The sequence below is a fragment of the Filicampus tigris genome, chromosome 7, assembly GCF_054856515.1.
Source record: "Filicampus tigris isolate MCC_2025a chromosome 7, RoL_Ftig_1.0, whole genome shotgun sequence".
NCBI lineage: Eukaryota > Metazoa > Chordata > Actinopteri > Syngnathiformes > Syngnathidae > Filicampus > Filicampus tigris.
Genome location: NC_141223.1, coordinates 446,280 through 461,754, shown reverse-complemented (window position 1 = coordinate 461,754; position 15,475 = coordinate 446,280). Strand labels below are relative to the sequence as shown.

At 50.9% G+C, this 15,475-nt stretch overlaps 2 protein-coding genes and 2 non-coding genes across 4 annotated transcripts; all 4 read left to right on the top strand.

Annotated features, from left to right (window-relative positions):
* Window positions 1-3,032: 3,032 nt before the first annotated feature.
* On the top strand, window positions 3,033-6,245 carry LOC147144240 (uncharacterized). The gene is made up of 2 exons (XM_086036018.1): window positions 3,033-3,526; window positions 4,638-6,245. Exons 1-2 carry the CDS (start codon window positions 3,033-3,035, stop codon window positions 5,857-5,859), a joined length of 1,716 nt encoding a protein of 571 aa, XP_085892144.1. The 3' UTR covers window positions 5,860-6,245.
* Window positions 6,246-9,729: 3,484 nt separating this feature from the next.
* On the top strand, window positions 9,730-15,004 carry rps3 (ribosomal protein S3). Its single transcript, XM_086036308.1, has 7 exons — window positions 9,730-9,852; window positions 10,648-10,778; window positions 11,709-11,802; window positions 12,426-12,520; window positions 14,128-14,315; window positions 14,390-14,595; window positions 14,942-15,004. The coding sequence occupies exons 1-6, from the start codon at window positions 9,823-9,825 to the stop codon at window positions 14,590-14,592; spliced, it is 741 nt and encodes a 246-aa protein (XP_085892434.1). The 5' UTR covers window positions 9,730-9,822; the 3' UTR covers window positions 14,593-14,595; window positions 14,942-15,004.
* Window positions 11,237-11,387, top strand: LOC147144239 (small nucleolar RNA SNORD15). Its single transcript, XR_015087660.1, has one exon. It is a non-coding gene; the product is annotated as a small nucleolar RNA SNORD15 (small nucleolar RNA).
* On the top strand, window positions 13,118-13,268 carry LOC147144238 (small nucleolar RNA SNORD15). Its single transcript, XR_015087661.1, has one exon. It is a non-coding gene; the product is annotated as a small nucleolar RNA SNORD15 (small nucleolar RNA).
* Window positions 15,005-15,475: the final 471 nt, after the last annotated feature.

Below are 15,475 nucleotides of genomic sequence, written 5' to 3'. Positions count from 1 at the left end.
CGACTGTCCATGCTCGTCGTTAGCCCGTCTATGGCAATTTGCATCGTTGCTTAGCATCAGGCTAAACCGACTGGATTCGGGCCAAGGTCTTTGTGGCTTCAAAAAGCCACCGTGCAACTTTTCTTGTAGTCTTACTTTTTGTGCCCACTTCAAGTGTGGCAAGAATTTGCCGCCACGCGGCGCTCGTATCTGCAAAAACTCCAAAGTCGGGTCACTGCATGCATGGTGCACACGTGTATTTTATTTTGTGTTCGAAGTGTTTGTGAAACACTCTGTGCGCCCTTCCATGAGAAGTTTTACTGACACACACGCGCACACACGGCACAGTAAACCACATCCACCACTGGTGCTCGCCCTAACTGATGGCAGCTGCGTTCGTTAAGCCGTCACCGCTCACACATTGCCACACGCTAACCGCGCGCGCGCGCGCGCGCGCACGCAGAGCCAGCAGTTGGGTGTCGTTAACTGCTGCATGAGATGATCAACGTGAGCACGTCGACGTCGTGAAAGGCGCTCACTTGTCAACACGCTCACACAAAAGTGCGCTCGCGTTTTGCATCTGGACTCCGACAGGCAGGCGTGCGTGTGCGTGCGCCTGCGTGCACGTGTTCACCTACACGCGCCGCATGGCAACAAAAAGCAGCAGTTCATTGTGAAGAATACAGACATTCTTAATTGTGGCATTCTGCTTTTTGGACACGATTTGAATAAATGGACCCTTAGTCACAGAATCGCTGTGCGTGCGTGCGTGCGTGCGTGCATGCATGGTTTCTGATTGGTTGTTTGCGAGCAAATGCAAATCAGTCCATGAGGTCGACCTAAGCGAGAAGCAACGCAATGGCAAATCAAAATCAAATGGCACCACTCCGCCATTGACATTTTTTTTGCCGGTTGGCCGGCCGGCAAAAAAAAAGTTTTTCACTTCAACTTTCCTACGAAAATTCCTCAACGAAAGTTCATATTTTCAGGGAGCAGTGGACTGAACGCATTGCGCAATCACACATCCCTCATAATAATTATCGTAACAAATTTTATTTGCGATGCACTCAAAGTGCTACAGAGTCAAATGCGTTTGAAAAAGAAAAGTGTGTCCGTGTGTGCGTCTTGCCAGATTAAAAGAAAGAGGAAGCCGTTTGGCGGGAAAAGGACAGCAGCGGGTGTCCGCTCTTTTATCGAAGCCGGTCGGGGCTCATTCGGCCACCCTTGGACACGCCCACTCCTGCGTTGTGCAACAACTTGTCTTGCCTGCTGTGCTGTTGCTCCTCAAAGGGAGAAGTGAAGTGTGTGCGGCACACAGCCACACACACACACACACACACACACACACACGCACACGCGCACGCACACGTGATGTTGGGCAGAGGCGCCGTTGGGCCCTGTGACGTCATCGCAAGTCAACTGTCGCTGTAAAGCGAGAAAATCTCATCAAATGGTTTGCTCAAACTGTTCCAACTGCTGCATTGCGTGCGTGGGCGTGCGTGCGTGCGTGTGCGCGCGTGTGTGTACACATGCACCCGTATATATGCGGGGCAACATATGGCCCATTGAGTGGACAATGGATCGCTTGTCTTCCCCAGACCCCAACAAAGAGGGGCTGGGGCGAGGGGGCGGGGCATAGTGATGATCAGTGGGGTCCGCCATGACAACAATGATGATGTCATTGATGGCCAACCAGTCGCCTGCATGTTGTTGAAGTAGTACAAGGAGTAGTCATGATAGTGCTCGTGGGTGGTGCAGGTGCAGGTCAAAAGTGGTTGTCATAGTAGTGGCAGATGTGTGTTGGGGGGCGGGGGGGGGGGACAAGTATCGTTAGGATCACTAAGTTGTCATGAGGTGTTGAACTACGTACGGAGGCATATCGCTGTCACAGCAGAAAAAAAACCAAAAAACTTCAGTGCCACCATACCTGATGCATTTTAGAACATTCAGTTCACCAACATTAAGGGACTTGACATCCACGCGTGGAGTCCCTCCGGGCTCCTTTATACGACCTCGCACCAACATCTCCAAGATGCTCACCAGCGCGCACGCACGCACGCACGCACGCACGCACGCACTGCGTATGAGTGATAACGGATGTCAGTTGTGTTCTGTGGTTTCAAATCCAACTGGCCAACCGAAAGCAGCGAGTTGAGGCCAAAGAAATTGTCAGACGAGTTGTCAGGGTGACACACGCTCACGCCCACTCCCGCACGCACGCACTCAAACACACGCAGGCAGAAATAGACGCGCACAAAACCCGCTAACAGACAGAGGCGGGCGTTTGACTCCCTTTTGCCCGTTCGTCACCCGGCAGCGGGCCCGGCTACCCGTCTGTCGTTCGTCAGGCCGTCATTTTTCGAGTCCGACCCAATTGTAATCGTCAGTCCGTATAGGTCGGTTAAGTCCTTAAGTTAGTTACTTTGTCGGAACTCCGTCAGTCGGTCCCCCTACTACCCCCAAAAAATCACCTCAGCAAAACGCGGTTGGTGACCATTACACTGACGGACGAAACTCGGTCGCCACGTATTCAGTCACCGTCGTTTTTGGAAAGGCGTCCCATCATTCATCAATCGTGAGCCGAAGCGCGCGTCGGTCCGGCAGTCTGACGGAAGGCTTACCTCTGCTAACAGACACGTTTGACTCAAACTATCAAACGCACGTGCACGCCAAGCAGGGGCGGAGCCCAGAAATTGACAAGCTGCCCACCCAGTGAGATTCATGACAAAAAAGATACTTTCACATTTTTAGTAAGTTATTATTCAATTCTTATGGAATTTGCGTTTTGGTGGGTTTTTTTTTGAATTGAATGTTAAGAATGGCACAATTGTGGTTGTCTTAGGCTGATCTGAACTTCATGTAAAGTTCATTTAGTTCAAGGGCTGAAGTTGGAACTGAGCGGAACTTAGACGGGATGAGGGGGGGAAAAAAGCCAGCTGGACACAATTGGCAGCTTTGCGCCCAGAGGGGCTGCGGATGGGCGGGCGGGGGTTGGCCAGGAGGAAAACAACTCCCACCCCCCCGCCCCCCGCTATTTAAACAGATTCCAGCAGATGGTGGAGGAACTCAGGTCCCGTCCTCAAACGCGTGGCGTGGTGTGTGCTGCCGCCAGCCGCCCCCGTTCGGGACCAGGACCAGGACTAGGACCGGGACGAGGACCAGGACCAGGACCAGGTGTAGGACCCGGACCAGGACCCTCCACTCTGTGCTCCCCCCCGAAGAGGAGACGCGTGGGAGACCTTCCCGACCTCCTGACGTGGATCGGGCGCCCGGGCGTCTTGGCAAACATGCCGTCCGACTTCCTCACACCCTTCGTGGAAGTGGACCGGGAGTTCTGGCCGCAGGTGAGACCAACAGCCGACGGGCAGCCGACGGGCAGCCGACGGGCAGCCGACGGGCAGCCGACGGGCAGCCGACGGGCAGCCGACGGGCAGCCGACGGGCAGCCGACGGGCAGCCGACGGGCAGCCTTTTTCTTCTGGCCCAGCAACAAAAAGCAGAAATGATGCGAAGGAAGGAAGCGTTCAGAGTCAAGCCCGCTACAAAGCGTTAGCCAAAATGTCATCGCAGTTGAGAAGAGAGGAAAAGAAAAAACACATCCTAACATAGCTAATTCATTGCCGTGTTTTTCCAATAAGAAACAAGAACAAAAACGTCGTTCGTCTGGGGAAAGTCAAGAACAAAGTTATATGCTTTTGGAGCAACCCCCCCCCCCCCCCCCCAACCTGTTATGACAAATTCTGGGGGATTTTGGGAGAATACAGTCGAATTTTGCAAGCAAATCCTTTGCAACCTTGACAAGAAGATAAACGTATTCTGTGGGACGGATTCCTTGTACGCTGGCTAGCTCTCTCTGAAGAAAACGTCAATCTTAAAATGAGTCATTTTGGGGAGGGGAAAAAAGTCACGTTTGCTTCGGATCAAGTCAAGAAAAACGTGCGTATAGCAGCCAAAAGGTGTATGCCTCACAATCCCAACAGTGCAACTACTACAATGGCATAGCTGAGCACAAATTGTCTGTTTGTCAGAAGAAAAATTCGTCATCTTCATTCAAAATCAATTCAAACTTTTGGGGCTGGGAGGTGCGGGTGGGGGGCCTGGGGGCAAGTGGTTTGTGGGTATTTTTGTTGTTTTTCAGCTCTTGGGGGAAACCAACCGTGTCTTGTTTTGCGGTCTTTTTCTTCAATCCCCCGATTCATCACACGATCTTTATTTTCTTTTTTGTTTTCCCCAGCATGGCAATTACAAGTGTAATGCGCATCAATTTGATGTGAATTTTCTGGTTCACCTGTCCCCCGCTATTGGCCAAATCTCCAGATGAACTGCATTTTTTCACCCATCCCTCACTTATTTGCGTTTGATTCAGGATTGTTTTGTTTAATGCTGCTTTTTTTCTATTTGGTTCGTGACATCGGTCCGAAAATCTGCCAAAACGTCAATCGTGGTTTTCCAAAGTACGGTTTGCAAGTGTCTTAATTTGATGAAACAAAGATCAGCTGTTTGACGGGCTGAAATTCCGGCCAAAATGGACCTTTGCCGTCGATAGCCGTCAATGGTTGTGAATGGGTTTTTAAACGCAACAAAAAAAGTCTCTAAACGATGATGGAAAAAGTCCTCCTTTTAATGTGAAGTTGCTTGCACCGAATGTGTCTGCGAAAGGCCTTACGCCGTCTTGTTCTTCCTTCGCCGTCAGAGCTTTGCCGGCCCGGAGGCGACGGCGGCGGCGGCGGCGGCGAGCCTGTGGCCTGCGCTCGGAGCCGGCGGATTCCGGCGGCGCCGTTCCCTCTGCCCCGTCGCGCTCCCCGACTCCAAGTTGAGCGACGGCCCGGGGGGCTCAGTGGCTCAGTGGCAGCGGGAGAGCCGGCTCCCTCGCTCGGTGCTCAGCCGCATTCCCTTCAGGACGGACCGCTCGGCCAGTATGATCGAGGGCGGCGTCCCCGCGGACGAGGAGGCCTCGCCGCCGCCGCCGCCGCCGCCGTCTCCGCCCGCCCGGCCTCGGCCCGCCCGGCCTCCGCCGGGGCTCCGCGTTGGCAACGGGGCCTCCGGCCCGGCGCCGACCTCGCCCCGCCTATCCGCGCGCTACAAGACGGAGCTGTGCCGCACCTTTGAGGAGAGCGGCGCCTGCAAGTACGGCGCCAAGTGCCAGTTTGCGCACGGCCCGGACGAGCTGCGGGGACTGAGCCGCCACCCCAAGTACAAGACGGAGCCGTGCCGCACCTTCCACACCGTCGGCTTCTGCCCGTACGGCTCCCGCTGCCACTTCATCCACAACGCCGAGGAGTTGCTGCGAGCCCGCTCCGAGCCGCGGCCGCCCCCTCTGCGCCACAGCCTCAGCTTCGCCGGCTTCGCGGCCGCCGAGCGCCCGCGGCCCCCGTCGCCGCGCCGGGCCCGGCCCTCGTCCGCGTCGCCCTCGGGGAGCCCGCGGCTCCTCTCGCCGCTCTTCCCGGAGCCCGGGCTTCTCCGCCCTTGCCCCTACAGTTTGTCCGGAGAAGACGCCAACCCTGCTCTCGTGTTTTTTGCCGCCAACTCTGACGACAACATGAAGTCGGCTTTTGTTTTCTCTGCCGATGACACCGATTCTGCTCTTGGTCTCTCGACCGCCGGCGAATGCGAGTCGGCAGCCGCCGCCAACTCGGCGCTCAGCTTCCCCGGCGCGGGCGGATGCGCCTCCAAGCGCCTGCCCTACCGCGCCCCTCCCAAGGTGCCGGCCGCCCTCCTGGCCCCCCCCGGCCTCCGGCGCCGCCCCTCGGCCGACTCGCTGTCCGAGGAGGGCTACGCCTCGTCTCGCTCCCCGGGCTCGGCTTCCGGCGGCAGCGAGTCGCCGGGCTGCGAGGGCCGCCGGCTGCCCATCTTCAGCCGCCTGTCGGTCGCGGACGAGTAGACCGGGGCGGGGCGCACCTTTCCGCTGGCGCGCTCTCCAAAGCGCTGCCTTGACGTCGAGCTCATTTTGTGCGCGTCGATCGCAGCGGCCGTCGTGCCGTGCCGCTCACGCTTTTCTCTTTGTTTTCTCGTATACTGTTGTGTACCTGCACGGCCGCTCCGTACGGCTCCTGGCCTTGACCGGAGACCAGTCCACCGTTTGTCTCCATGTTTGTGATGTTTGCTCAGCCACCGTCAAATCCTGTGAATAACGGGCACCCGCGTGCAATCCTTCAAAAGCCCTTTTGTGAAATGCACAGTAACTCAGTGATCGTATTTTTCTTTTTACAACCAAACAGTGTGAAAAAAAGAAGTCCCCAGTATAAGCCCCCCACCCCGCCACCTCGATTTGTGCTCTTTTTTTCCCCCCAAAAATGACTGTTATTCGCGGGATTGGAGTATATGTGCACTGACATTGACCAGCCTGCTGATTGTCTACACGCAGGCTAATGTTGACTGGCAACCAGTCCATTTCGTGTGTGTGTGTGCCCTGCTGGCATTGACCAGCGACCGGTCCAGTCTTTGTCTTTCTGTGTTCTGCCATTGACCGACCGCCAGTCCGTTTGTTTGTCAGCCATTGGCTGGCGACCAGTCCCATGGAAGGAGGGACGCTGAACCCGAGTCAGCTTAGCGCACGCGTCGCTCCCAAAGCAATGCTAACATTAGCCTAGCCGCTCGTCCGGAGCGTAACATTTTTGGGGGATGACGACGATGAGGACGAAGCCTTGCACGCTGATGCATTTTGGTCGCTTTTGTGCCTGTGAAGAACTCTGCCGCTTGCTACCTGCTGATAGTGACGGTGAACCCTCACCTATACTCGCAGTTTGGCACACGCAAATTTCACCTCGTCAATGAAGTCTTTTCAATCTTTTTGAAGGTTTTTTTTAATGATTTCAACCACTGGGAACTATGCCCACAAAAATTGCTTGGGTTTAAAAAATCGACATTTTTCAATGCTTTGAAAAAAAAAAAAAAGCTTTTATTTTCAATGCTTTTCTACAGAAGAGCAGTAGGGCCGGTGGGGGGAAGAAATAAGGTTGGTAAGATTCTCACTTTTATTTCAGGATTCTGACTTTATTCTCAGAATTCTCACTTTAAAGTCAGAATTCCGACTTTAAATTCTCACTTTAAAGTCAGAATTCTGACTTTATTCGCAGAAGTCTGACTTTAAAGTGGGAATTCTGAAAAGTGAGAATACTGACTTTATTCTCAGAATTCTGACTTAAAAAAAAATAGGCGGGGGGAATTTGTTTGCCCCCACTGGCCCTAATCCTCTTCCGTGCTTTTCTACAGGCGCCAATATGCGTATATCTGGCCCGATCCCTGAGCTGCAGGAATCACTGTATTCTTTTAAATGAATGTTTTGTACTTTTTAAAAATACATATCTTATTTTTGGGACTGCAAACGGGATAGCGCACTCACCCTGTGATTGGCAGGTAAATGTGGAAATCAAATGATTTTCTGTTTTGTCGGCCAAGGAGCAACGCAACCTGTCTGCTGATGTTAATCTGTACTTTTCTCCTAAATGAAGTGCTATTTATTTCTTTTGTTTCCTCCAAAGTAAAGCATTTGTTATTTTGAGTTTCGATGCTTGATGATCTCTCGCACAATATTTAAGAGCCGTTATTTACATGTTTTTAGTGGTTTATCTTAATATATTGTTGTTTATAGTTCTTTCAAAATAAAAGCTCCTCAGGAAGAAAAAATACTGCTTCAGTCCCTTTTGTTTTGAAGATTGAATCAAGACTGTCAATTTTTAATGATTGATTAAATGTCACTTTTACTTTGTAAGAATACACATTTATGAAAGCACACAAGCTTGACTTGACATGCCCATCTTTCAAAATAAAAGTGAACGACAGGACATCTTAGTGCAAATCGTTCTCACGTGCAGCTTGTCAACTCTAGGGAAATTTATTAGCATTCCATTTTCTCTGCGTTGAGATTGTGATATGTTGCCATTTGTTCGTTTGTGGTGATTGACATTGAGAAGAATGTTTGGGTAACAGATGCTCTGACAAAGACACACACACACACACACACACACACACACACACCCACACACACACACACACACGTGCAATGTAGTTGAGGGGATACTTGTGACTGATTTCCATCCATCCCATCAAGGTGAAAAGTATTGGAAATGTCATTCGTGTGTTCCAAAAAAGAATCTTGCATGCTTTTAATAAAGTAAAATAGCACAACAGAATAAAAACACAAGGTTGAATTTGCTTTGTGTGCAACATGTAGTCTAGTCATGTCTATGGGCGGACTTGTGTGTGTGTGTGTGTGTGTGTGTGTGTGTGCGTGCGTTTGTTTGTGCGTGCGCATGTGTGTTGGCATTTAACTGAGGCTGTGTGTTACTAAAAGACAAAAACTTGGAGGACAAACTCCCACAACCCCTGTGGCTACTTACCATTCAGTGTGTGTGTGTGTGTGTGTGTGTGTATGTAGGGTGGGAGGGGGTCCCTAAAAAGGCCAAGGGGCCATCCCTGTGACCCCTACCCCCCCATCCGTTTTGTGCTGCACTGCTTTCCCTTTTCAGGCTAACATCTGTATGCTAATGCTCCTCCATGGAGGGAGCCTGGGAGAGTGGGGGATGGTGCAGCCTCGCCGGGGGGGGGGTCGCTCATCTGCGTGTGTGTGTGTGTTGTACGTGCAGATTTTTGGAGCTTTGGTGTGCGAGCGCAGTCTTGGGATGGGCGCACACAACTCACGTCACAATACCCACTGAAGATACTGTCTTGTTTTGCCAACCGTTGGGTAGCTGTGGATTTTTGGTGAAAAATGGGGTACCCAACTTTGGGTTCATTATTTGGACCCAACAGATTGGGTTGGAATTCGGATTTGGAAGGCAGCAGCTGGCCACCATTTCGAAGTCGTGTCCCGAAGTGGAAGTCAGTTTCATGTCACGTTCTTAGAAAATATTGGTGGCGGCGAGGATGGCTCAGTGGTTAACCCGCTCTTGAGGAATGAACTGAATTGAACAATTTCAGTGGAAAAGATCGAAGTCGAGCCAGCCACCACAGCCATCTTGTGTGTTCATCTTGTGTATTGCAGTGGAGCGCACCATAGGGCCGATTTCAAACTAAAAGGCGCCCAAAGCATTGATGTCCATGCATGCTCATGCGTTTCATAAATATGGCAGAAAGGCTACTTTTTTAAAAATCCTTTGTAAAGTTATGAAATGAAAAGTCACCATATTTTTCAATTCATTACAACGAAAAATGCGGAACTTTTTACTACTTTGAAGGAAGTCACACTTACAAACCCTTCAGTATCCCTTTAACTCAAAGAGGAGCAGAGAAAAGTGCCGCCATCTTGTGGACATTTATGTCCCAAAATGTGAACTTTCTAAAATTGTAAAAAGAACTCGAAAGACTCGTTTTGAGACGGTGACTGACACTGATAATACCATTGGTCGCCGTAATGTCAATTTAATAGTATAGTATTTTTATCGTAAAAAGCTGTTTGGAAGGCCCCAAAACATTTGTCTTAAGATGGCGAGTCATACTCGCCAATACTTCAGATTTTCGGGAGGCTTTATCGCGGGTGACTCCGGTGCGATAGGTTGGTCGCGGTGTAAAGTATTCGCCACTGCTTATTTATTTATTTTTATTTTCAATGTGATTCTAGCGTAATGGTTACGGCTTCAAAATACAATACAATACAACAGTTATTGTTATTAATCTTAAATGAAGCGGTTGTTTAATATTATTACGGGTAGTCTTTCGTTTGAAGTTACATTTTGCTGCGTCTTTGTCTTTCTTTCCTGCAAGTTTGGACTAATGGCGCGCGCTCAAACAAAACTACAAATTCCAAACATCTTATGGATATGACGTCAGAGGAAGTGATTAAATGTTGTATAAATTCATTTCCGCATCGTGAGGTCGTCCTTTCCTGTCTACGGCCTGTAAGAAGATGTCGGTGCAGATCTCGAAGAAGAGGAAAGTAAGTGTCGCTTTATCGCTCACTGGGAGCTTTTTGTGTCGAAATGGCCGTGCGCACCGATGGCCTCAGGCGTGTTTGTGTCCGCCGTCACATCTCAACGTGTAGCCAGCGTCTACTCGCTCAGGATTGCTCGGGATGCTGCCGGCGTCGTCGCTGCTTGCTAGCGGCTGGCGAACATGGCGGCGCCGTGGTGTTGACATGATGTGCCGGACACCGAACCAAAGCAAGAAAAGAGCCCAAAAGGACACTTTGTCTGCCTGGCTTTTGTTTAGTTTAGTTTGTTTTTTTTCCCTTTTTTTGGGGTGGGGGGGTCTGATATTGTTCAGTTTGGGAGTTGTGCCTCTTTGGGACGAAATCGGACCGTGGGGCTGAAATGTTTCATTTGGAGATACTGATCTTATTTGACGCTACAAGCTCAAGTTGAACTACACATGATCTTGTGATCGTTGTTTCGCCTTAATGGCTACAAAGTGTGTCAACGCGACGTTAAAGGTGACCGGGCGGATGTCTTAACGACCAGTTCAGCAATACAAGGATCATTCCCTTCCGGTGGTAAATTCCCAAAAGTTGCCATGTTTTTAAATCTGCTGAATATTTATAAACTTAAAGGAACCGTGGGGGATAGGGACCGAAAATCTCGTATAATTGATACCCATTGTAATGTATTTAGGAATTTTTTTTATGTATACAGTGTATGTATTTTTTTTATCTAGCGGGCGGCGTGATGTCAATTTGTGACTCGTTGAAATACGGGCCTATCATCCAGCAAATGAATCTGCATTTGTTTGTCCGCAGTTCGTCTCAGACGGGATCTTCAAGGCGGAGCTCAACGAGTTTCTGACTCGCGAGCTGGCCGAGGACGGCTACTCTGGCGTGGAGGTGCGTGTCACCCCGACCAGGACCGAGATTATCATCCTCGCCACCAGGTCAGCGCTCGTTTCAATGCAAATGGAGCCCCAAAGCCTTTTGTGGCGGTGGACGGCACCCGTACAAACAGAATTGGTGCGCAGCCCCATGTTGGTTTGTAGTCGCGCTACTTGGTCAATCACAAGGGAAGCGGTCTTGGTAAAAAAAAAAAAAAAAAATTAAACGATTAGACCACCTTGTTTTCTTCAGTTTAGTGTCCTTTTAAATGTCTGCCACTATGAACAATGTCACAAAAACGAGGAATGCCCGAAAGGGCCGTTTTTGCCTGTACAATGCCATAAGAACTGAAGAGATTTTAGTTTCGAGCAAAAAATCATGTAGAGGTCAGCACTTTAACACATCTCTCCGGACCTGTTTTTGTTATCCTCCGTCATCCCCTGAAAAACTCAAGTATTTGCTGTTATGCGCTCAGGCCAAAGCAATAAAAAGGAAGCTGAAAGTGAAATGCGGCGTTGCCCCTCGATGAAGATACGATGACGAGTCGGATCTGGACTTTGTATGCTGCGGGGCGGCCGTTTCAGACCGCGTTCTGCGTTCCTGCTTCGGCTGCTCCCTGGCAACACAGTCCTTTTTCCTGCTGAAGACGCTGAGGCATTTGTCTGAGAGGGACAAAATCGCTGAGAGCTTTTCTGCTCTTGATGCAGCTTCCTAGGTGCTGAAAGAAAATGGAATAAACCTATCAAGGAAATAGGATTGCTGTTTGGAGTCTTTCCGGTGATGTGTGGTTGTTTTGGCGAATGGCCAAATATCCAGAATGTTCCTGAGTGGTAATGAGGGCAAACTGGCACCTCAGCTTACCAGATCAATAAACTGGGATAAGTCCTTCAAAAGGCAATTTTAGAATTTGCTTCTGTCCAAGCGCCTAATGTTTCCAGAAGTGCTGCTGTATCATTGGCGACGACTGCACTTTCTTCCTGTGTGTGTCCCAGGACCCAGAATGTCCTGGGAGAGAAAGGCCGCCGCATCCGAGAGCTGACGGCCGTGGTGCAGAAGAGGTTCGGCTTCCCCGAGGGCAGCGTGGAGGTCAGTTGGACTTGACTTGGACTTGGGGCAGCGCGCAGCAAAGGGCTGCACCGCGAAGGCCCAAAACGAGCAGCACCACTGTTTTGCAGCAGTATGCACATCACAACTATTCAGTATGTCAGGAAACAGAACAAAATCTGACATTTTATTGCACTACTTCTCAACAAACTTGTAAACAGCTGTCAGCGCACAATGACATTTTGGACAACTAGAATAGATTTAGAAAATGTAATTGAGTAAATGTGACAATTGCAGAGTCCGCGCACAAAGTCCAGACGAGGGATGTTGATCCCGTGCGACATGACTCAGCAAGACGCGCTGGCTTGTTATCTAGCGGCCGGGAAAATTGCATCCGTCGTGCGGCCCTGCCCCACGTGTCCCTCCGGTGATGACGCGATGACGAGACAGAAAAGACGGGCCCGTGTCGGCGGCCCTCCGCTCGATGTCCGCGTTCTGCGCTCGTCTCGGAGCGCCGCCGATCGGCCCGGCTTTGCCTTTGACGACTCTGAGGCATTTGTCTGAGGGGGGCGGTGGCGGTGGCGGGGCTCGTCCCGCGTCCCAACACCGGCGTGTGCGCCTGCGCCGTCATGCGCTCATGTTGTTGTGTTGTTTTTGTTTTGCAGTTGTACGCTGAGAAGGTGGCCACCCGCGGGCTGTGCGCCATCGCTCAGGCCGAGTCTCTGCGCTACAAGCTGCTGGGAGGTTTGGCCGTGCGCAGGTGAGCCCGGCCGGACGCACGGCGACGTAACCAGTGGCCCCGTTAGGTTTGCGGCCGCTCAGTGGTTTGGCCGGCGATTGATCAAATCTCATGCTCTGGATGATATCATATATCGTTTGCCGTCCAGTGTGCAACGTGAGGATGGTTGACCCCAAATGGATATAATCGCACCTGCACTTGACACTTGACTGCACCTGACTTGCGTCGGCACTGTATTATGCAAAACGAATGTGAGCAAGGCATTGTAAAAGTGCTCCATCGCTCTCCCGTACTTGGCGACATTTGAGACGAGCGTCGTAGCTCAAGGTCGGGAAACGCCGCCTTCCAGGACGCTTGATACTTGATACAACCCTAACCCTGGAAGTTCACTTTGAGTGGTCGGGTTCGCAATTTTGTGGCTGCGTCAAGCAAGAGCCCGTTTCATCTATGCGCCTTCACACTTGCAGCCTGTTGCAGTCGCTGTCAAAAATGTGCGCCACGTTTGTATGCGCTTATGTTTAGCGGGCTAAGCGTTGGGGGATTTGTCTTGTTTTAAATCCGCGGTCAGCGCCGTGGCTTGCGTAGGTACCGTGTCGCCAGCACCTAATGGCGTTTGTCCCTCGGTGAAGATTCGATGACGAGTCGGATGCCGACTTTGTTAGCCGCGAGGCGGCCGCTTCAGATCGCGTTCTGCGCTTCTGCTTCGACTTCCTGCGGCATGACAAAGTTGCTTTCCTGCTGAAGACGCTGAGGCATTTGTCTGAGAGGGACGAACGCGGAGAAAAGCATCAGTTGAAATTGCACCACACTGCTGCCTTGACATTACCGGTGCCCCAATGTGTATTTCGAGATAGGAGCGCTTGATGCAGGGCGGCATGACTCAGTGGTAGAGTGGTCGTTTCCCAACCCGCAGGTTGTGGGATCGATCCCCGGCCATTGCGACCGTGTCCAAGTATCCTTGAGCAAGATACTGAACCCCCAGTTGCTCCTGATGCTGCGTCATCAGTAGGTAGAAGAGGTACAGTGTAAAGCGCTTTGAGTAGCCATGGTAGAAAAGCGCTATATAAGTGACAGCTCATTTGCCATTTACCATGATTTTGGTATTTATATTTCTTATCTTCTTTGACTTGCGAGCTTCAACTTGGCGACAGGCGTCCTGTATGGCGGCGTGTGCTTCAACTCGCTTCACTTGCGGCGGACGTTTACTGGCAAATACAACAGACCGACGCCTCGTGCATTTCAAGCAGCCACATTGCTTCAGCTCGCTGAATGCTAACATACAATGTGAAACTCCATAATGCTAACAATCGACATCTTTGTGGTGGCGGTGTTGGTCCCGAAGCAACGCACATCAGAACACAAACGTCACTAGAACCCACGTCGACAGACCACGAAGCAAAACTCATCGGCATGTCTTCCGTATCCTCTGCGAACCACGGCTAATTATTACTGCTGCACCGATGAGAGGAGCTGAAGGCTGGATGAACGGTCTAGCCGTCTGTCTGTCTGTCATAGTGCCCCCACATGGCCAAAGCGAGCAGAACCACAAAGCGTGGCAAAAGGCCGTTTCCCTGTTTTGACGGCGCTCCAAATGAAGTGTTGCAATTGACGGCGGTGTGCCGTTCCAGGGCCTGTTACGGCGTGCTGAGGTTCATCATGGAAAGCGGCGCCAAGGGCTGCGAGGTGGTGGTGTCGGGCAAGCTGAGGGGACAGCGAGCAAAGTCCATGAAGTTTGTGGACGGACTCATGATCCACAGCGGGGACCCCGTCAACTACTACGTGGACACGGCCGTCCGCCACGTTCTGCTCAGGCAGGGTGAGTAGATGGACGCGGGCGTCTGGGCAAAAGAGACGCGTTTGTCCACAGCTTTTGCGCGCGTGGTTGTGCAGGCGTGCTGGGCATCAAGGTGAAGATCATGCTGCCGTGGGACCCCAGCGGCAAGATCGGCCCCAAGAAGCCCCTCCCCGACCACGTCAGCATCGTGGAGCCCAAAGACGAGCCGCTGCCCACCACGCCCATCTCGGAGCAGAAGGGCGCCAAGCCCGACGTGCCCGTCATGCCCCAGGCGGGCGCCCCTGTGCCCACCGCCTAAGAGGTCCGCAATCCCGCCTGCCGCAAGCTGGTCAGCCCGCGCCGGCAAAATTGCATCCAAATAGTCTCGGAGGGAGAGGGAGAGAGGGAGAGGGAGAGAGAGAGAGAGTTTGTAAAATGAATCATTTTACAAAAAAAAATATTTCCAATGAATTGATGAAGCAATTATTTCATAATGTTCAGGTGCGGTATGTAGCGTGAGTTTGACGACATTTTACTTCTCAGTGATGAAGAGTGTTTTGAAACACTTACGCCGAGTTAGAAGCTTGGAACAAATGAAACGTCACATTTAGGTTTTTTTTTTTTACGTGTAAAATAACAAACTGCTCTTTTGTTTGTTTCTCTTGCAGGTTTTCGTGTTAACGGAAGAAAGACCATGTTTTGTGTAAAAAAGAATAAAATCTCCAAAAGAAGCTTTTCGATTTGACTTTTTTTTGTGTGCCGAGGAAAAAGTTTGAAGCTTTCATGCGGGGAAAGCACGGACACTTGGAAGCCCGCAAAGTGGGCCTCCTGCAGCCTGCTAAAGCAAAGCCTCGTCACGTTTGTCTCGGAAATCTCCAGCAAAGCGGAGGCCTCGACTGGCCTAGCTACAGTGTCCTCATGAAGCAAATCAAGGTTGTGATGTTAGCCCGGCCTTTTGGGGGGTTTGTTTTGTTTTAGTTGAAGCTTGAATGGGTGCAAGTTCTTTAAAGGTTTATCAAATATGGACAGATATTTGGACTTGGCCCTCTAGCGCGCCACATTCTTTTTAGTGGCAGCCTAAAAAACTGTCAAGTCACTCCTGCAAAATGACAATTGTTCTTTTGGGCACTTGTTGATGAAAAAAAAAAAAATCCCAGATAAGTTTTGGATCATGAACAAATTAATACGTAGTCAAATGCGTG

Bases quoted from the DNA above. Each gene is read 5' to 3' on its own strand.
- rps3 (XM_086036308.1), top strand. From the start codon at position 9,823: ATGTCGGTGCAGATCTCGAAGAAGAGGAAA. The intron at 9,853-10,647 runs GTAAGTGTCGCT...GTTTGTCCGCAG, and splicing joins AGATCTCGAAGAAGAGGAAA to TTCGTCTCAGACGGGATCTT. The intron at 11,803-12,425 runs GTCAGTTGGACT...TTTGTTTTGCAG, and splicing joins TCCCCGAGGGCAGCGTGGAG to TTGTACGCTGAGAAGGTGGC.
- LOC147144240 (XM_086036018.1), top strand. From the start codon at position 3,033: ATGGTGGAGGAACTCAGGTCCCGTCCTCAAACGCGTGGCGTGGTGTGT. The intron at 3,527-4,637 runs GTTAGCCAAAAT...TGTCTGCGAAAG, and splicing joins AGTCAAGCCCGCTACAAAGC to GCCTTACGCCGTCTTGTTCT.